We start from the raw sequence: 23,200 nt of genomic DNA on the forward strand, positions 1-23,200 counted from the left end.
ACATGTGTTTTGCACAGAGGTGCCTGCATGTGCCTGCATGTTCAGAAATGCTGTTTGCTTCACATCTAAAGTAGATCATTAACCTGAAGACTTGCATGCAGTTTCCCCTTCCCATTTAATTCATCAGGATGAGATGACTTTCAGAATCCGCAAAGCAGCATTCTTTTGTGGGACTGGACTGTAACTTTGCCCTATAATTTCAGGTGAGGTTATGGATTACTCAAGCAAGACCACTGGTCCTTATCCAGAGACTCGACAGGTGATTTCTGGCATCGGGCTCAGTACACCACAATATTCCCAAGCAAGAATGGTTTCATCTCTGGGTTCCCAGTTTGGTGTTGGAAGTGTTTTAAGATCATCCAATGGTGTTGTTTATTCTTCAGTAGCGACTCCAATCCCATCCACATTTGCCATCACTACACAACCTGGTTCTATTTTCAGTACATCTGTCAGAGATTTACCTACTCTCCAAACAATTGACTCTGTGCCCTCTTTATCAACTTTACAACAGAATCAACCACTCCCAAGATCATACAGTTTCTTGACAACAGTGGCAGCTGAAAAAGATGCAATTACTGCCGTTGATATGGAGACAGGGTTGCCACCTCTTACTATAGAAACCATTACAACAGAGCCAACCAACCTGATACCTGCTTTGACCACAGCATCTGAAGTTTATACAGACGCAATTGAAGATGAGGTTGCCCTTCTCATTGCCCCTGAAGAAGGCAAACAACAGCAGCTTGATTTGGAGCGTGAACTTCTTGAGCTTGAGAAAATAAAGCAGCAGCGTTTTGCAGAAGAGCTGGAATGGGAACGTCAGGAAATTCAAAGATTTAGGGAACAGGAAAAGTTTATGGTGCAAAAAAAGCTTGAGGAGTTGCAATCCATGAAACATCATCTCTTATTTCAGCAAGAGGAAGAACGACAAGCTCAGTTTATGATGAGGCAAGAGACATTAGCCCAGCAGCAGTTGCAGCTTGAACAATTCCAACAACTTCAACAACAGCTCCACCAACAGCTAGAGGAGCAAAAAATTCGTCAAATATATCAGTATGGTTATGAACCTTCAGGAACTGGCTCACCACAAACTACCACAGATCAAACACTTTTGGAAGGACAGTATGCAACCACAGAAAATGGCCAGTTCTGGCCTACTGATGATGCAACCACTACGGCTTCAGGAGTGCTGGGTATTGAAATTCCACAAAGCCAAGCATGGTATACAGTTCAGTCTGATGGTATTACCCAATACATACCAAGGACTGGTATCCTAAGCTCTGTGTCAGAGATGTCTCTTAAGGATATTGATGTTAGAGAGGAGAAGCAATTGAAAAAGAGAAGTTCTATGCCAAAATTACGTGGTCCATATGAGGAGCTTGAGGAGACTCTGGAAGAAGAGCCACGATGCTTCAAAAAGATAGTGGACAGTGGAGTGCAAACTGATGATGAAGATGGAGCAGATAGAGGTTACACAAACAGGAGACGGAGAACTAAGAAGAGTGTTGATACAAGTGTTCAGACAGATGATGAAGATCAAGATGAATGGGATCTTTCTAGCAGATCTAGAAGGAAACCTCGTGTAGGGAAATACAGTGAGAGTACCACTGAGGCAGACAAAGCTAAACAATTCTCCAAAGTATCTAGTATTGCAGTTCAGACAGTGGCAGAGATTTCAGTACAAACAGAACCTGTAGGAACAATAAGAACACCCTCAATCAGGGCCCGATTGGATGCTAAGGTAGAAATCATAAAGCATATTTCAGCTCCAGAAAAAACATACAAAGGAGAAAGTTTGGGATGTCAAACAGAGACAGAGTCAGATACTCAGAGTCCCCAATATCTGTCAGCTTCATCTCCTCAGAAAGATAAAAAACGCCCAACACCATTAGAGATAGGATACTCAACCCATCTTCATCCAGACTCCACATTGCAGGTAGTTCCTTCCCCTCCCAAATCTCCCAAAGTTCTCTATTCACCCATTTCACCTGTTTCACCAAGCAAAGTTATAGAGTCAGCATTTGTACCCTATGAAAAACCCATCACTGATGACATCAGCCCTCAGAAGATGCTGCATGCTGACATTGCCAAGGTTCCTCCATCAAGCCCAAAGGCAACAAAGATGATGCAACGCTCTATGTCTGATCCTAAGCCCCTGAGTCCCACAGCAGAAGACAGTTCCAGAGCTCAGTTTCAGTACACTGAGGGTTTCATGGTAAGAAGTATTTGCTTGCCTTTTTTTTTTTTTTTTTTAATATTTAACTCTACAGCTATCAGTACAGCACGAAGTCTAGCACATTCATTTGCAGTACCTATGTATTTAGTCTTTTTGCACACCTGCTGAAAAGTCCCAAGCAATGTCTGCTATCTGAAGCAATGGTTATTTACTTCATTGCTTTGCCTGGAATTACAGGAATCCATACCACAGTCTTACTATGATTCAGAAAAAAAAGAAAAAAGAAAAAAAAAAAAAAATTCAGAATTTGGAAGACACGTTTTATTTTACATGGCAATTAATGGCCAATTGAGCAGTTACCACCAAGTCTTCAGAAAATGAAAAGCATTTTCTTTCTAATCATACAACACTCAGCTCTTGTGGCACAGTCTACAGTGTGTTTGCCTTGAAACTACTGCATGCTTCTTTTGAGAGGCAGCTAACACTAGATTCATAATCACTTTAGTTAGCTGTCCTCTTTGACCCTCATGAGGTTACTTGGCCATTTGTGATTCTGTGGGTAATCTTGTGACCCAATGTGTACATCTTTTATGTCTCCCAGACCAAAAGGTCTCATACCACAAACCCATTTTTTGTCTGTTTGTTTTGGATAAGGAGGATTATCAAGAAGTTGTGCAAGTGTTGAGGGCTGTTTCTTATGGAGTCAGAGAAGGCAATTTTTAGTAAGGCTGGCATCATCAGGATTTAAATCTGTCATTTCTACAGTATTCCTTTTCTTTGAGTGGTAGGATTTCTGATTGGGGAATCAGTCTGTTTTTTGTTTTGCTCTTTTTACACATAAGAGGATGAAGTCTTGGCTAAAAAAAAGTACTTTTAGAATTTTGCATGTTCTTGGCTGTCCTTTTGTCCGAGTCCTTTCCTGTCTGTCAGTTGCAGGGTCAGTATCTTATTTGCGAGAGCTCTAGCAGAGTTGCCCTTTGAGTTCTTCAGCAAATTTTACCTTTTATGTTCAGTTATCTGTGAACACATGAGTGATTAGTACACGCTGAATAGAATAATGAGGGGTTTTTCTCTATGTTTGATAACTTGTGGTGACTTTCAAATGCAGAATTATCTAGTTATACCCTCCAAGTCTCACAAAGTAAGCAGTTTCTGCAGCTTCACATATTTATGTGGATATTAGATGCCTCCTGCGCTGTTACTGCTTGGAAAACTGTAGTCATGGCATTAGCCATCATTCCCTAATGCAGGATTAGCACAGTGGGGGAAACTGTAACACAAGCACTAAAGTTTCATGTAGAGAATTTGGAACAGCATCTCGAACATTGCTCATGAGTTAGAAAGTGTTGGGTTGTACTAGATATTGGAGAGTAGGTATAATGTTGTAAAATAACTGTCAGTGCAGTGAAACTGTTACTGAGGACAAATTATTTAGTTTGCCTGTTTCACAGATACCTGTATGTTTGATATGAATTGTATACTTTATATGCTAAATGATAAATTCCATGAACAGCAGATTGTTTAAAGGCCTTTATAGTAGAGTTTGAACACGTATTCATTAATGAGACATGGAAACAAAGGGCTTATACATCATTGTTTATTTTTTACCTACATGTTTACTACTATTTTGCCTTAAGCCCAAATGGTAGTGAGCTATATTGTTCTTATTAGTATGCAGCCATCAAGCAGCAAATAGCCCATGTCTCAAGGTACTTACAGTCTAAATAAATGAGATGGACATTTTTATGGAACGTAAGGTGCACGTAGACAAATGCAAGGAAAGTAAAAATCTTCCATAGATGTAAAGTGGGCTACACTGACTGTGTCATGTGGCATATGGTGAGGAAGCTGCTCTGTAACCTCCCATGGCTGCTTTCAGCTTTGATGATATCTCTTTCTGATAGAGTTTTGTTAATTAAGTATCTGAGGTTTGGTTAGCTTAGACTGGCATCAGGTACATGAAATTTAAAGGCAGAAAAGAGATACATGACAAAAAAAAAGAGTATTTCAGGTGAAGTTTACATAATGTAATGACCTCATCAGCATCTGTAAATACGGTCATGAATTCATTTTGCAGTTGCTATATCAGTTTTGGTTCATGGTTACTCAGTGCAGTTATGTTGGGAAGGAGGGATCTGCAATATGAGTTCTAAATGATCTCCTCATTTTCACAAGACTGACAATGTTCTCTCCAGCATGTCTGTGTTTATACTGAGAACCTGGTTTTAGGACTGTATCATCTTGGAAGAACAGGAAAAAGTAGTCAGTGATTTATTTCTTATACCTTTTGTCACACTCAGAAGTTCTTCCTGAAAGTTAGCATACACACAGTGTCACCATTGACAAAGTGTAAATATTGTTGACATTTTTTCAGCTGCATTGTTATAGCAATATATCATTGTTATACTTCAGTTTAAATACAGAGTTGCTTTTGAATTATCTTGCTAAGTGTGAAAGTAAGATGTTTCCTCAACTTTAAGATATTTTTGGCACTGGGACTGGTTTTTTTCAATCTGTGTTTGTATTGTGCCTACAACAGCTAAAGTCATTGTCCGTAATTCTCTGTGTACCCATTTGTGCCTCCTGGCTGGAGATCTCCTAGTTATTAAAAGAGAAGGGTGGAAGGGATCAGTTCTGTCATTCAAAACAGTGAAGTTCAGTGCAGAAAAACTTGTGAAGCAGCTCACTCTGGAAAAGAGAATTTACTAGAGCTGAACATAAAGAATAAAATGGCAATGAAAGATTAATCTTTCACTACCTTAGGAAAATTGAGTGTGTATATGAATATTTTTTGCATGGATGATTATCCCATTGCTTTTTTTAGTAGTTCTCGTTTCAGGGTTATGTCTTTGTCTGCATTCATAGGCACTGCACGTGGAAAGGGTGTTTATGTGTTCACATATATTTTTCACAGTCTTCTTTTTATAGCAGTTTATCAAAAAAAGTTGATCTTTATTCAATCAGTGGGACTAAAAGGGTGAGAATAAAATTGGTCTCTTTCAAAGTTTTACAATGAAATGATACCTTGTCCTTCAGGCAGTACACTTTCATCATTCATGTACTTCTTCTGTTGAAAAATATATTTATTACAACATTTCAAGAAAAAAATATTATGGAGACTATGACTAAGAAGATTAAATTATGTCTCTCCTGCTTTAAATATAATTTTATTCTTTAATGCATCTTTTATAAGAAATTATTACAATGTTTTGTCTAATTTAGTGTAAAGGAAAGGCTGAAAAATAACTTGGTAGCTAATCACATAATAATAAGTATGCAGATAATATTGCTTTAAGTGATGGCACATTTAATTTGCAGCTAACAAGTTATATGTTTGCATTACATTTTCATTTACTGTCTATCACCCAAAAAAAAGTTGTGGAAACCACCTATGTAGAACTGATACTTTGAAAAGATCCACATTTTGCCGTTTTGTGAGCTTTGGGCCATTTGAGCTCCCAGGGAAAATGAGCTCTCTAGTACTGACCTTGATAGACTGTCCGCAGCCCGGCGTGGTAGCTTTCCACAGATTCAAAGCCATAGCAGTGATTTCTGTGAGGACACTGGCAAGTGTTTGCAGAGTTTGGAAGTGGAGATTGAAATTTGTCCATTCAGCAGCAGCAAAAGGTTGTGGGTACCTGTCTGCTTTAATAAAGAAATAGCTCTGCACCAGAGCATCGCAGCATCAAGTCACATGCCAGTCACAGTCAACTTCAGCATTTGTACAAATTGCTTGTGTGTAATCAAAGATGGAAGTTGTCTTCCTATTGCCTTTGGATGCAAAATGCCTCCACAACTAAACTGAAGCAAATTGCAAAAGGTCTTGCACATAAACTGTCACTCACATATAACATCTACAGCTAAGCAGTGCATAAAGACTCAGCAGAAGTGTTTGTATTAGTGAAAGTAATGCAAAGACACATCTGTCAACAGCCTGTCAGCTTCAGGGTAGAAAATGTACATTTAAGCTTCAACACTTCAAACAAATTCTATCGATCTGTTTATTAAGAGCATTAACAGAGACTTTCCTCAAATTTTTCATCTGATGTGAGTTGTTGCAGTTGTAAGGCAAATATAATTCAAGTCTTTATACTATAGTAGAAAAAGTAAGTGATTTCAAGCAAAATCATAAAAGATTGTTTCTTTATTTAGGTAAGAATTGCAGGATTTCATCTATTGCTGCAGTAAGACCAGAAGTGATTTTATGCTGGTTTTTAAAGTGAAAACAAGGAACACTAATCTGTGTTTTGTCTTCTGTGGCATTCTAAATTTTTCGACTTTAAAACTGAAGGTTGGGACATCAGTGATTTGGGCTGTCTTTTGCTGTGTCGGATGTGCTGTACATCGGGGCACTGGAGAGGGGAAGGAATGTGGAATGTGGTTGTTCCCAGCAGAATTAAAATCTTCCATATGTGACATCCATGATGTTTTGCTTGTTTATTCAGGACTAAGCTGATCACCAGACTTGTATGACAGTGAGGAATGTTTTGCTTGGGTAATGAATAGAGATAAATGGTAGGGGTAATTACCTGGTCTGGAGTTTGGTATTTCTGTTTACCTTCCTCAGCAAGTAGCTTCTTTCTTAGTGTCATGTCAGAATTTCAGGTGAGAGATTTCTGCTATTGTTGAAGCACAGGACATTGTTGTTTCATTTTGTGCTAATTCCAGCCAAAAGGGGTTGGTACTTTGTTACAGCTCTTATTGTAAAATCTTCAGAAGTGTTTTGTCGTCTGAGAAATAGGTGGTCACATGTTTGTAACTGCAAGAGGCTTAATTCAATGACTTTAGTTTTCCATTTTAATCCTGTGAACTTGTCCAGAAAAAAAGGAAGAACCTTTTGTTTTCTGTAAAATTTATATTTCGGTATAAATGAGCCATTACCTCTGACGAAAAGAGCTGCTATTTGGGTTTAAGTGCAAACAGGTGTTGAGTGAAAAACCATCTTTGGCATCTTTGATATTAGAGTAACCTAGATTTAAAGTGTAAGTTTTGTTTTATTTTTCTTTCCTTTGCTTCCAAGTTATGCCTGTGGGCTGTGGTTTAATGAAATTCTTCAGGCATAGGTAACAACTGGTCCTTCATTTTGGCCATGCCTACGCCAGTCTTAAAGAACAGTCTGGGAGCAGGCTGATTGCCATGATTTAAAGGGTTTGCATGCAGTTTGTGAAACATGCACCTGGCTTGGCCCAACAGTGTGTTACCCCACATAGCAACAGGCTGCATCACCAGGTCTGATTAGGCACACATGTTCCTGCATCCTTGAAGAGTCCCTGCAGCTCCATGGGAGGCTGGTTCATTACCTATGGCCAGGACATCTTATTTTGAGATTTAATTCAGGTCAGCAATTCAGAGAAGATGTAGATGTACCCAGTGAGTTCCTTTTGTACTTGATTATTAAGTCACACACTTTTTGTGTGTTTCAAAGGAATTCACTAGAAACAATTCTAGACAATCTTATCCCCGTGTAAACAGTAAAGACATATCTATCTTCTTCTTTAAATATGTGATTTTAGCTAGATTTAAGATTACTTTTTCCCCTAATGGTCTGAATTATTTACAATTTAGAGTCCTGTCAACATTTCAAGCTACTGCTTCTTGTGCTGTATTTGAAATCCTTTGATTTAACATTTGTGTGACTCAAATGAGGCATCTTTTTCCCATCTGTCAGATCTTCAAACAGAAAGACTACCCCACACTTGGTCAACATATCATATAAACGTTATTTTCTAAAGCACATTTAACTGGGTCAGTCTGTCTTGCCTGATACTTTTAAATTAGTTGATTTCACACCTTCTCTATTCAACCAAGGGACATTCATGAATAACAGAAAATTATTACGGTATTTGCTCTTTTGCTTTTCAAAGAGGAGCCTTAACAATCTTTTGTAAATCATGAGATTTATGGCAGAGTTGACAAAGAGCCTAGGCTTTCTGTCACTTGGGCCTTTTCTCACCTGCTGCCAACTTAGCCATCTTCTTCTTAAGCCAGCTCTCATATACACATAAAAAACCCCCCAAAAACCAGCGTCCCAGCCACAAGTCCCATTCCTCATATTTTTTTCTTCCATAAAAGACAATGAAGAATAAAGGTACAATAATACCTTTCCTCTCATTTCTAGCTGTCTTGGTTATCTTGGCTATTCATTTTAAGAATACTTTCAATTTTGGGTGTAGAGAGAGGCCATGTTCCCTGCTTTAAAACAATAAATACAGTATATAAATGTATACAGCAGAACCAAGCAGGCACTGAAGATTTACAGAGGGACACATAGTGACCAACAAGTTTTTGCCTACTTCAGCTCTGTTTTGCCTCAGACTTTCATCTCCTACCATGCCATGGATTACTGTAGCTGGTCTGAATAAATAGTAGGAGGATAAAATTTCTACTGGAGTAATTGCCTGACTGAATTAAAAAGTGAGTTTCTTTCACATGTTTTGCTGATAAGTTTGGCTTCCTGCATTGTATTCTGTCCACTTTATCATGAGCAGCTGTGACTGGAGCACAGGAAAATCATATTGTACTGAGAAATTGAATGTACATTCTCCGAAAGCAGCAGAAGACCCATGTCTATTACATCTTCCCAAGAAAGGAAGCACTGACTGTGCTATGTTAGTAAGTTGTTTGGTGTAATAAAAGCAGAAATGGATAAAAGTGGCTGATGCTAAAATATCTGTGAGCATACTGTATTGTTGTCCAAAGGGCACCAGTCATTTGTTTGGACTGGTTTTCCCTACTGGAATTTGAGCGCATTTAAGATACACTTAAGATGGAGCTTCCTATTTAGTTTTCTCCAGAAGAAATCTAGTTTGCATGAATGAAAACCTCCCTGCAAACTGTAGCAGCAAAATGGGCAGCAACTAGAGAAAACAAATTAATTCCTGTCAAAGTAGTCCGAACGTCATCTCTTCACAAAATGCATGCTTTAATTCCAACACTTTTGATGATAATTTTATTAAACTATTTTTCAGATTGTAAAATACTGTCTTGATCAGCCAAATGTAATAAAATGTTGCTTGGAAATGATCCAAGACTGGCAAAATCCCATGATAGCTCATATGTCCTATATGAAGATTAATAAATAAAAATAAAAAAGCGAAATAGTACCACAGTACATCCAAAACTTTTGATCAGATATAATTAAATACAAGGAAATATTCAGAACAGTAAAAGGATGTTCTGAATGCCGCTTCATTCTCCACTGTATGAATGGTTACCTTTCCTCTGCATATGAGGCCTCTAGGATGCTACTTTAACACAAACCAGTGCATTTAAAATTCTCCCTGTTGTTTGGTTGGTTGTTTGGAGGGATTTGTTGTTTGTTTGTTTGTTTGTTTGTTTGTAGGGGGGGTTTCTTTGTTTTTGTTTCTGTTGTTTGATTGGTTTGTGTTTTTTGTTTCTGTTTTTTGGAAACATTTCAAGATATGCCAGTATTGAGATAACTATTTTGTTCAATCAATTATTTAGAACTTAAAGAGATGCATCTCCGTTAAATTTTGATACCTGGGCATACTTTGTCCAAGGACATACTTGCCCCTGGGGATGAATTTATTTTTTGCATATGAGTTACTAAAAATTTTTGAACTCTGCATTTTCACCTGAAGAAAAAAAATAACTGTGGAGGTGGACATTATCCCAAAAAGAAAAAAAGAAATGAGCTGAGCAGTAATCTTTGGGCTAGGCATGTATTGTAAATAATCATCACTGCATTAGTATTAAAACTTCATAAATTGTCTACCAGAGCTCTGAAGTTTTACTTCTCATCTCTGAAAATACTTTCCCGGCCAGTTTCTCTCATGCTATTGGTGTTTCAAATTGCAATGTGGTCTGAAAACACTGTTCATTTGTTTGTTTTTTCGTTCATTTGTTTGTTCAGTCTTTTGGTTGTTGTTGTTTTTAATTAATAAGCCTTGTCAATACTAGAACTAAATTTACCTTTACTCTGATCTTTAGAATCCTTTTATTCAGTCTTTAGTTTTCTGAGACAGTGATTTCATATTAAAAATAATTTAAGAAAAATAACTATTTACAGTTATAAATTATACTAGGTGCAGGCATATGGGTTTACATACTGATGCTGCAAAATCAAATTTTAGTATGAAATGTTGATAAAAATAGTCTCTTCTACAGCACTTGTTTCTTAGTCCAGCACAACATTTTTTATTGATAAACTAAAACTCTTACTAATTTTTAATGGAAGTTTACTTTCCATCTGCCAGCTGGAAGTAGCTATATTAGGTCAAGTTGGCCATTGCCAAACTGGAAGGCAGTTTTAAGTGGGTCGAATAAGAGTTTGTCATAGGCTTGACTTTTTAATAATTCAATTCAATTCAATTTAGAGTATGGAGAAAGCACTCATATAGCTTTGCTGATGAATATAGGAAACAAAATTACTTTGAAAACCAGAACTGCAATTCAGAGCATTGTTCCAAAATCAAATTCAGTAATGATACAGACATGATATATCCAGAAATATAGCTGTTTATGCAAAAGCAGCACTGAAAATGTTCAGGTGTAGTAGCAAAAGTTCAGACTTAATATGATTGAAAAATATGCAGTGCTTTCATGAAAGGCAGCAGAGTTCTTGGGAAATGCTGACAACTTATCCATGTGTAAGATACATGTTGTAATTGTTCTACCCTACTCAGAGGCTGGTGAGACTTCAGCTATAATGCTACATGCAGTTTAGGGCAGCACCACTTAAGAGTTAGAGGGACTGAAAAAATTCAAAGTTGAGCAAAAGAAAAAGGATAAAAGATTTAGACAGCAAGAGATTGATTGGAAGGCTGAATGATCTGGTTGTGTTAATCTCAGAAGAAAACCAAAGCTGGACAAGATAACGGTCTGTCACTGTGTTCAACATTACTGTAACTAGGACTGCTACTAACCACCGTTCACATCCAGGGGAGGCAAGAAATGGATTATCACAATTTGTGGCCTGAGTTATTTAATAGATATGAAAAACAATATTATAACTGCAATAGCACAAATGTCTTAGAATCAATATATTTTAGTGAAACTGGTTTACATCTGAATATTGGGTATAACATAAAGAGATAGCCTAAATTACTGATTTCTCTTCCAAGACAAGAATATCTTGAAGAGTACAAGTAATAGCATTATCTTTAAAAATTGAATTCTAAAAATACAACTTTCTTTACTCTTTGTGGCTCTTCTCACAAATTATTATCCATATCACTGCTGTCAATTTGTGTTTATACAGCATTTGTCACAGACTGCTCAAGTAAACTAGCCCCTGAGTCCTTATAGGGTTCTTTCTATAATCTGGATGACCTCAGAAATTACAGTCTTTGTTTAAAAGATAGGAAGCTGAGACAAAGAAAATACATCCATAATCAAATAGCCTAAATGCCACCTATCTTATTCTATCCTTTAGCTGAAGGGGCATTTATTTCACATTTTGCTTTCCTCTTTTTACATTTCTCTTCAAAAGCCTAGAGGTCTAGTATTTTCCTTGACTGACACAAGGACATAGGCTACCTAGTTAAGGTATGAAGGATTGGAAAGATCATGTTTCATGTTAGATATTGGTGGTGTAAAATCACACCTGACCTGGTCACTGTAGAGTCCTGTAATAGTCAGCAGGCAAAAATATTGTGTTCTCAAATCTGGCCTGGAGAGACCAAGATAGTTTTTCCTTTGTTCTTATCTTCTTGGTTCAGTTTTTCCAAATAATTTCCAGTTTCCTTACCAGGAAGGACTGAACACTGGTAAACTTTTTCATAAACTCAAAAAAGTGATTTACCTACTGCAATGTTCAGCTGAGGGAGTTTGATCCATAATGTAAGTGCTTTCAGTCTCTGCATTTAGAATGAACGGGAATTAACAGTAGCCAGTTTGCTCAGTGCTGTGATGCCTAAGTCAGCCATTTAGAAACTCCAAATACAAGGGTAAGTCTGAAATATTGTCACAGGATATGGCTTAGGCTCCTCTGTGAAACTGATGCAGAGCCTGAAATTTCTGTCTTCATATTCCTCCTCTCCATATGAGGCTACAGAGGAAGCTTGCCTTTTGGCTCTCCTTCTCCAGAACTTCTTGCATTTTGCACAGACTGAATTCAGGTCTTGGTTCAATTTCTGTTCACATTCTCCATCTGTCCATATCTTCTCGCTGATCTCTTTGCTAAACTCTGCTTCTGTTTCCCAGCCAGTCTCTCTCTTGACACCTTCTCTCATCCAGTCTAAATGGTTCCTATAAAAATACAACTTTTACTATCTCACCTTACTCACTTTGCAAGCTGCTTGCAAATGCTGAATCCAGCTCAAGCACTGACTGTGCTCTTACACTGCCTGCCAAGCCTTTTCCCTGCTGTAGGACCATAAATATCAACCAGGTTAAATGGGCTAACCATTAACTGAAAGTAAAGGCAGGGTTTGAAAATAAGTAACTAGTATGGAGGAAGACATAAAGGAGGACAGAACGCTGATAATTTCCTCAGTATGTGTGCGATGAGAAGTTTAATGATCCTAGTTTCTCTAAATTTGGATAACTGCTTGATTTAGACAGCACTTGCCAGAGGTGAAAAGATTGTCAGGAAGGATGATGTACAGGGTGAATCAGAATGAGAGTCACTCACCTAAAATTTGAGCCTAATACAGAGAAGGATAATTTCAGACTCAGTGTTTATTTTCAATTGCTGTATAGCATTAATAAATCAAAGTAACATAAGCCCCAGGAAATCTTAAGGTAGCTTGAAAGTACTGTTTACTTCATAAGTTTCTGGAGCACGTTTTCTGAAACCTCTTTCATAGTTGTGTTTTAGCTACATATATATGGTATAAGAGAGCAACAATGAAGTAAAATTATGCTTTTTGTCTGAGTTAAAGTTAGAACCAATAAGTGTCTTTTTCAGAAATTTTCCTGTCTGGGTTAATCACTTACATGGTGATATTACATTGATATTCCTTTTATCATACCAAAGTTAAAATCCACAGCCAAAATATCCAGCCCCTCCACAAAGAACAGAAAGGAATCAATGTGTTTGTCCTTTGCTCATTTGATCAGTGATGTAGTAACATAGAAAGTTTTATAGTAATGCCTCCAGATATTGCTTTAGATGTTAAAAGTCATTCTTTTGACAGCAGTAGTGTAGGCTGCTCCACGTCCTTATGTTCTTACAGCCTGTTCGAACATTGCCTGTCTGAGAGAACCATAACCCAGGCAAAGGAATTCATTTTTATCTCTTTTTTTTTCCCCCCATTTCTTCATGATTTGACCCAAAACAAAAGATCACCAAAGAAAACAAAAAGTTTTGACAATGTTATGAAAGTAACATTTTTACTTCATCTATATATATGTATGTATGTATGTGTATATATATATATAAAATATAAGTAAAAAGGCAAATAGCTTTTCTGGAGTGTATTTTACAAACAAGACTAATGGTACATTTGATCTTAGCAACACTGCAATTATGGAACATTCTTGCCTACACTGAAGCTTTTATTTAATAAAAATAAATGCTGCAGTCCCTACTCTTTCACACCTTCCACAGCATCTTGGCAGCAAATCCATCACAGTGTTGGTGCCTCTGTTACGTTTTGGAAGCATTAACTAGCAAAACTCGTCAGCCATGACAGTGACTGAGAAAAGGATCACCAGCAAATTATATTGGGAAGGTTATATGGAGGTCATGTAGCCCCATCTCCACCTCAAAGATGGGCTAATTTCAAAGTTAGATCAAATGACTAGAGACTTGTCCAGTCAAATTTTGAAGGTCTCCAAGGATGGAGATTTCACTGTCTCATTGGGCATCCTATTCTGGGATGTCATTGCTTAAGAATGCTTAATTTCCCTTGTGCAGCTTGTGCCTTATGTCCTTCACTGTGCATCTCTTAAAAGAGTCTGATTCTGTCTTTTCAGTAGTGCAGCATTTCAGAGCTGAAAACAGCAATTAGCTGATTTTTCCAAGTTGAAGAGGCTCGGTTTGCCTCACCTCTCTTTTTTGAAAAAAAAAAATCCACTCTTCTCATGCCATCTTAGCTGGGGCTACATTGGGCTCTCTAGACAAGGTTTTTAATGCTTTGAGTGGATGTAGAACAGGATGGGAAGAGGACAGGAACCCCTCCCATCTGAGTCCTGCTCTTCTAGTTAGTGGTGCTGTTCCCATTAGCTGAAGTGCAGTGACACTCGAACTGCTGTACTGGTTCACTTCAGAGGCAAATTATGTTCCCTCAAGCACTACCTATGCAGCATTATAAAGAATTACACAGTACAGTTCAGGAAACACTATCCTATGCCCCCCATTAAGCTCTCAAACCCCATAATTAAGTTAGAGCAATTTGAGAAATTGCTGGAATATATATATTTTTTTTTTACACTAAAACCTCCTCCTTTTTTTTTTTCTAGATTTTTTTTTGATAGACTGAAGGTTTGAGAATTCATCTTTTCATAATAAAAACTAGTAACTGTTTATAGGCATGTAATGCACAAGTAATATATAAATTCAGACATAGTAAAACCTCAATGTCTGTCTTCATCATAGAGAGAAAATCTATTATAAATGTATCCTAGGTTTTTAACTGACAGATTAGAAAATGCTTCTGTCACACCTGTGTTATGGATATCTGTGACTGGAAAGAAAGATCCCCAAAATCCAGTGACAATATTTCCGTGTTTTATATAAAAATAACAAGAAGCTACAATTGAAGGGGAAGTGATGGGGCACTGCTGAAACACTTCTAATTTACAGCACCATCCCAAATTCAAGTTGGCACCCATTAATACCTTTTTTTGAGGAATTTCTTTGAATATGATTTTTAGAATCTTAATGTTGGAATATTTTCCTCGATTTTGGAATATTTTAAAAAATAATTCAAAAACAAATTTCTTTATTAAAACTTTGCTTGCAGAAGAGTAACTCTGGGACCAGAATGCTTTTAACTCCTATTTCTAATTTGGTTTACAAATTCTTCAAAGATTCCTGAGGTGTATGATCCTTGGTCTTGAAGATACACTAATGTTTTCCATTACTACTCAGTATTGATTGCTTATAATGTATTTAAACAAATAAATTCATGTTTAAATGAAGATCTGTCTTTCAAATCCTGTTGAAATAGAAAAGTTTGGTTATAATCTATAAATAATCATATCCAAGTAACAAGGAAGCAATGACTGTTAAAAGAGATTATACATTTTTTCAATTTAACTTCATAATTATAGATATATCTGTGGTTTAAAACAGATAAAATTTAAGATAAATGTTTAAGGTATAACTAAAGAAAAAAGGGAAATAATAAAATCGATAATAGTTTTTTCTCTCTTCTATAACTACCTGTTTGTGTGCTTAATGTAGAAGTCTAAGTATAAGGTAGAAAACAAGAAGAAAATGATCACCTCATTTCTATTTCTTGTTTCCCAGTCATCTGCAGCCAGTCCATGCTAGATATGCACATGTTCCTATTTTGTTCAGCCTGTGTAACCTTTCCCTCCTTTCTTCAAGCTTTTTTTGTCCTTTTCCTTCTCTCCATTCTTTCTCCCTGTCCTTTGCTAATTGTATTCTTTTCTCCTTCTATTTGTTTCATGTCATTTCTCTTCTGTGTTTTCACCATTGAGTAATTTCTTCCAAGCATGTTTGCTGGCATCATGAATCTTTTGCCTCATTAATATTTGCAGCAGTTTCTGGTGGTGTTATGTCAGCCAAATTGCCACCTTAACCACCAAGGATAGGAATATTAGCAGAAAAAAAGGCACAGAGAACTGCCATCAAATGGGTCAAGCTCAATAAGAAACTTCAAAAGGTGATACATTGAAATTAAATGTGGGAAAAGAAAAAGAGGCATGACTCTCAGAGAACAAATGTATGTCCAGCACATGTAGTATTATGTATAAAAATTTAAACTGGCTCTGAAGAAGTTACTTGCACTTTGTGCGAGATAATGCACATTAACAGTACTAGACTTACTCTCCCATTAATCTACATAGTAGTTTCAGTAGCGAAATTTATCTGCTGCAGTTTACCGGCTTATTAGTAGCTGCTTTAAAGCAGCATTGCTGCTGAACCCTTTGTGATCCATTATGATGGTTTAAGTTCAAAGCTGAGTATTTCCACTGACTTTTAAAGCTGTAGAGGCTTATGCTTATGTTTCAGGGGCTGTTGTAGAAGACATTAACTAGATAACTCATACAAAATTCTCTGAAGCTAATGGTACACTCTGTTAATTCAGTAAGATGTGGATCATGCCTGAAGAAATTAAAATAAATTTTTTACTCTCAACTGGTTGTTCCACTATTTCCAATACGGAGATGCTTTTTTGTACTTCCTTTTAAACAAAATTTATGAGTTCTGATTATTAGAAAAAAAAAAAAGGAACCCCCAAATAGATGGAGTGTGGGGAACAGGGGGGAAGGCTGTTCATTTCAATGATTTAAAGTTAGTGCCACTGAAAATGTTGTAGAAGAAAATATCCTTAAAATCTGAGTTTTATATTGGAGAAGTTCAAGTTTGCATAGGAAAAAAGTAACAGAGTTTTGTATAATAGGAAAAAAAAAATTATAGTGTGTGAACTGTCTTTAGAAAGAAAGTGCAAATGAGGCCCTGGCAGCTGACAAGCTGAAATAATATACAGTGATTCTCCTGAAACACATTTTTCCTATCCTCTACTTTTGATCATACTCAATTTTTTTTTTTTTTGCCAAAAAAATAAAGAAAAAAAAAAAAAAAGGAAGTTTTTATTAATAGAGAAGAATTTTCAATTGTGTGACTTGTTCTGGAATTATTGACAATACAGTCAATAAAGTAAATGGTGGGAAGTGACAGATGATGATAATCAGCTCCATTTGCTTCAAAGCCTACAAGGGCTTCACTATATAGAATAGCTCTGAATGTGTGTATTGAACTGGAGATAGTAATAGAATAGCTGACACTGCAGAAGTCTCATTTTGTATCAGATTTGTGATTCTGTTTTTATCAGTTTCTAGTAACTTATTAGTATCTTACCTGCATTGATACATGATGTTATATGGGCACTGGAATGAGCAACACTTTAGGAAACAAGATGGAACACAAGCATAGGCATTGGAAATGAAATTTGTTTTAACTTCATTACACTGAACAGGTGGTAATTATGTAATGGGGAGAAACATGTAAATGCTTTAAAATACCAGTATATTTCTCATCCTCTCTCTGAAAATCATTGTCATCACTTGTGAATCTTCTGCTGAAAGTTATAGCATCATTACTATAAAACTCCAAAACCTTTTTAAAGTAATGTGTTGGAATGTTTTTTTTGTTTGTTTGTTTTTTTTTTTCCCCCCACAGTTAAGAATATTCAGAGTTTGAATGTAGTTTGGAAATGTAGTGGAGAACTGAGAAATAAACAAGTTGCAATGAATGTTTTATAGTTGATCCTGAGTGGGTAATACAGAAAGAATAAACTGAAGAACAACTTGAAGGTTTTCAGGTATTTGTTTTTTTCATGTGCAGTTCAACAACTGCAGTGTAGTTTTGTAAGGGTAGGATCTGCAACACAATTTCAGACCAAGGTCCATCTAATTCAACTTTTTCTCCATGACAGTGACCAATTCAGATGTTTTCAGAAAAGAATGAGGTAGCTTCTGAAGGTAGCTATCATCCTCTGTAATAGAACTTGGCTTACCCCTGGAAGGCTAGCACAATATTTCTTTTAAATATCAATTAATGCTAACTATTAAATGCAACACATTTTTTTATCCCTAAAAATGTTCTTCTTCTTTTTTTTTTTTTTTTTTTTTTTTTTTTAATCTGAAGACAGAATGGAAAATATAAATCTTTATTGTATTTTAGAACATATTCAGTCCTTTAAGGAAAGTGTTGGGATAGAATACTGTTGTTGTTTTTTTTTTTTTCCTGAACCTGTGCTTTCACTTCATGCATGAAGTCTGCAGCAGACATTTTCTCATATTGAATGTTTCCAAAGTCTCAATCACAGCAGTTTCCAAATAACTAGATGTGTCCCAGATCTGTTGGATAGCTGGGTGCTTACCTTTGCTGGGGTGAGCTAAAGAGTGATCCACAAAAAAACACATACTTCTAACATATAAATACATTATTTTTCACAAGACAGTGTATTCCTCATGTACATGACCCATATATGTATAAAGTGGTGCAGTGCTTTTCCAGTGTCCTTTCAGAAGTGCTGCATAGGAAGACTGTGCTGTTGGGGCTTCATGACATGAGCGTAGATGTTAAGAATTTTTTTCTTGAATGGAGCAGGCCGATCTTATGTTTTGACCTAGATCTATGAACATCTAAGAAAATAATGGGCTCACCTTTTCTGTCCTCTTTGGAGTCTTCTTGTTAAGTCTAACAAAGACCTCAAGGTTTGCTTTTTGGAGGAGACCCTTGTGCCAGTGGGTTTCTCCTGACTCGGTCCTGAGTTTTAGTTGTTCTAAAATTAAAAAAAAACCACATTGTTGTTCTTATGTTGCTTTGAGCTAAAATATTTTTGGTATGCGTTCCATTTTCTAATTCTGAAATATCTGGAATTATTATTATAGTACAACCTTGTAGTTATATTTGATGAATACAAAGTTTGTAAAATGCTGTGAGAAGGAATTGGTATTGTGGCAGCAAAGCAGTGTAGATTAAAAATGTTGGCTATAGTCAGTTACAAAGTCATTTAGTGTTTTCCAGAAAGAGATCAGAGCAGATAAAGAAAAATGTGCTTACTGTTTATGTGTAAACTGATGTTCAAACAACAAGATATGGAATTGCACACTAATACACAGAGCTCATAGATAATGCATGCTGAGGTAAATGGCATCAATGATTCGTCAGACAAGATAATCTTCATCACTGTTCAGCCAGCCTGGCTCCTCTCTGCTGTATGTACTAGAGAGATTATTGTTTATTTGGATATCAGAAGAGATATCTGAGAATTAAAGGATTTCATGTTTCCTGCTGAAATACAAACAGCTGGTTCTGTAAGTATTACAAGTTCTGTAATACTTCTGGAGAGGTTCTTTACTTTTGTTTATGGACTTATCAAAGATCAATGAACATAAACACTGTCTGTCTTCTGAAAATGAAGTAAAAAACATTTAGGTTTCTGCCTCAATTAAAGTAAATGACAGTAATCTTCAAATCTTCATCATGGAAGATGACTAGATGATCTGTATTCTGGTCTTTCCAAGCTCTAATATCAGTTCATGATTCATGCTAAACAATAACCTTTTGTCAGTTTTGGCTCAGAGACAAATGAATTAATGGCTAATAAGCCTGAGACCCTTTAAGCGTTAACTTTGATGCAGAGTCAAAATATTTCAGCTCAGTGATTTTGCTTTGGTTGCCTTAAATAAATATCAAAACTATTCATAATTTACAAAATATGAAACACAAATAATTTTATTAAGTTTTTCATTTGGATCTAGGTGCTCTTTAAAGCTAATAATCTTAGGACTTGCACAAAATCAGATTTATCTTGAAATGAGAAAAACTGAAACAAAAACTTTGCCACCTATAGATTTTATGTAGGTGACCAAAACTATTCATGTACATCAGACACTGTCTAGCATCCAGGTATTTAGTGTTTCAGGTAGGCATTCGTCACCTCTACAGTACTATTAAACATACCCTTATGACCTGTTACTGAAAGGTGACTTTCAGCTGCTTAAAGTCTGTGCTTCTTGTCTTCCCATCCTTTGCCTTGCTGCTTTCAACAAGCCCAGGGTAGTTCTTACCTTGGAAATACCAGTGTGCGTCCCTGTCTGAATTTTTTTAATCCTAGCTAAAGTTCTTTCTTCATTGTGAATTGCAGTGGTAGCACTGTGCGATGAAGGTTTAGAAAAACCCTTTTCATGCTCAGCCAATTTTTCCTGTTTTCTAACTATTAACTAATAAGTGTTCTTGTCTTGTTTATCCTGTTACTGTAAAACCTTGACTGTTCTTGTTTTGTGCAGTACGGTTTTCTTAAACCTTTGTTGTGTTGGAGATTTGTACTACATTTTCTTCTGATATCCTCACCAGCTAAAAACTATTAGTCACCTCTGCCTTTTTCAGTCTTCAAGGAGCACATCTTTGACAAACCACACTTGCACCCAGCAGTTCTGCTTTCAATCCATAAATACTGCCATTTGTTTTATGTAAGAAAGTGAATTCATACACTGTGCCTTAGGCTGCTATAGACCATGGTAACCATCAGATCTTCTGAGACTTTTAGAGTAATCATTTGACTTTCCATCTGGACCCTGTGTACACATACACAGGCACGTTGCAAGAAGAGCCAGAGGCCACAAATGCATTGCAAAGAGCAAGTTTTATTTTAGTTACCTCTCTACTGGGGGATCTCCGAAGCCGCAGCTGAGCTTCCAGGCAGAGGTGACACCAGCAGGGACGCAGGCGCTGGTCAGTTCAGCCCTGCTGGAAGATCACTAGGCCTGCTGAGCTCGCCTGTATTTCAAGGCTTCAGGCAGGTGCAGCCTCCCGCTCTTTCTCACAACAAAGCAGGAATCTCAGACATAGTGATAAGGTGCCTAGAGTTTCTCACAGGCCTATGTTATCTAACACAGAGGTTCTACTCATCAAGCACACAAGGCCATTAAAACAATTAGTGTGATGTATGTGCTTTTTCTACAGACAGGTGCAAGTCACTTGAGCATATTTACATTTAACTAACCTTCTCGCCAAGTCTTCCACTATATCCCCATACAGACCCCAAAACATTGAATGACATGGCTGTAAAGCCTGATAATTTGTGAAGTTAAAATGTCACTAGTATATTCAGTATGTTTGGTTTGGATAGTCTGAACTAACTTTTTCAGCCCTTACCCTGCCACGGGTCTAGAATGCGAACTTGAATGATTACATACATTTCAAGGTTTCATTCATTTTCTTTTCTTTGTAAACTCTGGGTTTACAAGATCAACTTCAGGCTCATTAGTGTCGCTAGAAATTTTAAAACAGTGAGAACAACACATAAAAACAACAGAGAAGCACCCCAAATATGCATTAATGTTTTAAAGCTCTTTTACTGTTTATTTCCTGTCTTTCTATAGTAAAACTCATTGTGCACTGCATGTTTAGGGTAATTGGTATAGTACATATGCATCTAATCAAGTAGCGCTACTTTTTTTATTTCTTTTGAGCTATGGCAGTAGTGAACAAAGAATGGTTTGAAACAAGAATAATAGGGGCCTGAAAAGTATAAAAGTGAAAGTATATCCTAGATTCCAGGTTAACCATAAGAAATTTCATTTTTATGTGGTGTCGTGAAACATCACAGTTGGTTTAAGTTCTGTTTCTTTTTTTCTTTTTTCTTTTTTTTTTTTTTTGATACAAGTGTAGGTTTAGAAACTGCAAATGGCACATCTTTTACATTAACTTCTGATTTTTCTGCTGCCTTTTCTTTATTTTTATCTTCATTAGTGTTTAAAAGTAAGCTTGCCAAATTTCTATCTTCCTGTCCTGCTTGTCACAGTAAGCAGAAATGGGAAAAGGAAGGTCATGATTCTAAAGGAGTATAATTGCTATTAAAATAGTAGGAAGAAAATTAATTAAAGGTTACTGGTTTTTTCTTCCCTAACCCTGCACCTTTGGATTAAATATCACATTGCCTGCTAAGCTGTCATCTCATTGAATTTATCCAGGAGTGAAACACTTCCTCTTCTGAAATGAACCTAGATTTCAGTGTTAGTCATATAAACCAGATTTAATAATTGCTAAAACAATCAGGAATAAAAATTATTTCCACTTATACTTGAGAAGAAAAAATGGAGGGTGTTCTAAAAGCCAGAACTTTCTCCCAGTTTTATTCGCAGTCGAGCTAATCAAGGCTGAGTTGAGTGCCTTGACTGGATTTCTTTGTTGAAGAGCAGCTGCTGATGTCCAGTGTGGTTTTAAATGCTCTCAAATGATGAGACATCTGCCACTTCTCTTTCCAAGCTCCATGGATTAAGTCTGGTGTAATATCAACACTATAGAATGCATATATAAGAAAAATTGGGGGGGACGGGAAGAAGAAAAAAAAGTAAACTTAGCAAAAGTGGTTGAAGATTTGGGGTGGGGTAGGAGGAGGGATTAATATGATTTTGTTTAACTTGTGTCACTTGATGGTGGGTTTATATCAAACTTGAAATGCTATTCTTATATGAGAATAAGAGTAGGAATATGGCGTTTTGTGTGGTCTGGCTAGTACCCTTTTTTGCTGTAGAAAATGTGTAATGGAAAATCTGGACATACTGTGAGTGGTTTTCACACTTCATAAGTTTAGCCATCTGTGGCAGATGATCTATTCTGTGTGTTTGTTGTCAGGTTCAGTTACGTTCTTTTAAAAAGGGCGAGGATTGGGTTGGCTGGAAGCTTCTGGAGAGAGAGAGAGAGAGAGAGAGAGATTGCTCCTGCCCTGAGAGCAAATGAGCATATTTTAACGGGAGTTCTCATGGTTCAGAAAAAGAAGGGTGAAGGGAGAGGGGAAACAAAAAAGTTTCAGGCAGAAGGAGGTTCCAGGCAGACACTGAGAAACTGCAGAGGAGAGGAATGGACTCACAACCTGACCTGATGGAGAGAGCAACTTGTCCAGCTGAGGCAGAGGAGATTATGCAGAATTTGCTGCAGACCAGAAAGCTGGTGAGTTGTTGGAATGGAGTGGAGCCTGGAAGCTAGGTGTCAGTAACCAAGAGTTTCACAAACTTCCTTTCATTTCTAGTCTGCTTTTTGTTTCTATACTATTTTAATAGTGTATAATATTGGGATTTTGACACCTGTGTTGCCACCATGAAAGCCTATTGGTCCTTACAGAACCTGAAAAGCCTTATAGAGCTATACATGGTACCAAAGCAGAGTAAGACATACATTTTTCTACAATAGAATACGTTGCATTGGTAAATTTTAAGCCACTTTTGGAAAGAAGGGGAAGGAAATTTGATACAGGCTATTCTGCAGGTGCACAGCAGTACGGATGAAGCAGAAAAGACAAAGAGAAGGCTTAGCTGTCATGCTTATAGAAAGACGTGAATTAAGCAGTTAGACACTTGGTGAGTTTCTCTAATCTGTGCCTTACAGCAGGAGTTACATGGCCACTGTTACTCAGC

The 23,200-nt window shown here is 36.8% G+C and overlaps 1 protein-coding gene across 1 annotated transcript in view; it reads left to right on the plus strand.

Annotated features, from left to right (window-relative positions):
* Positions 1 to 23,200, plus strand: part of PCLO (piccolo presynaptic cytomatrix protein) — a gene marked incomplete at both ends in the record, with an annotated part of 351,318 nt that overhangs the window by 165,539 nt on the left and 162,579 nt on the right. The window contains one exon of the mRNA XM_082071252.1: positions 204 to 2,215. Coding sequence (XP_081927378.1) covers positions 204 to 2,215 — 2,012 coding nt within the window. The remainder of the gene's footprint in view (positions 1 to 203; positions 2,216 to 23,200) is intronic.

This window comes from Streptopelia decaocto, assembly GCF_964273445.1.
Source record: "Streptopelia decaocto genome assembly, chromosome: 1".
Classification (NCBI taxonomy): domain Eukaryota; kingdom Metazoa; phylum Chordata; class Aves; order Columbiformes; family Columbidae; genus Streptopelia; species Streptopelia decaocto.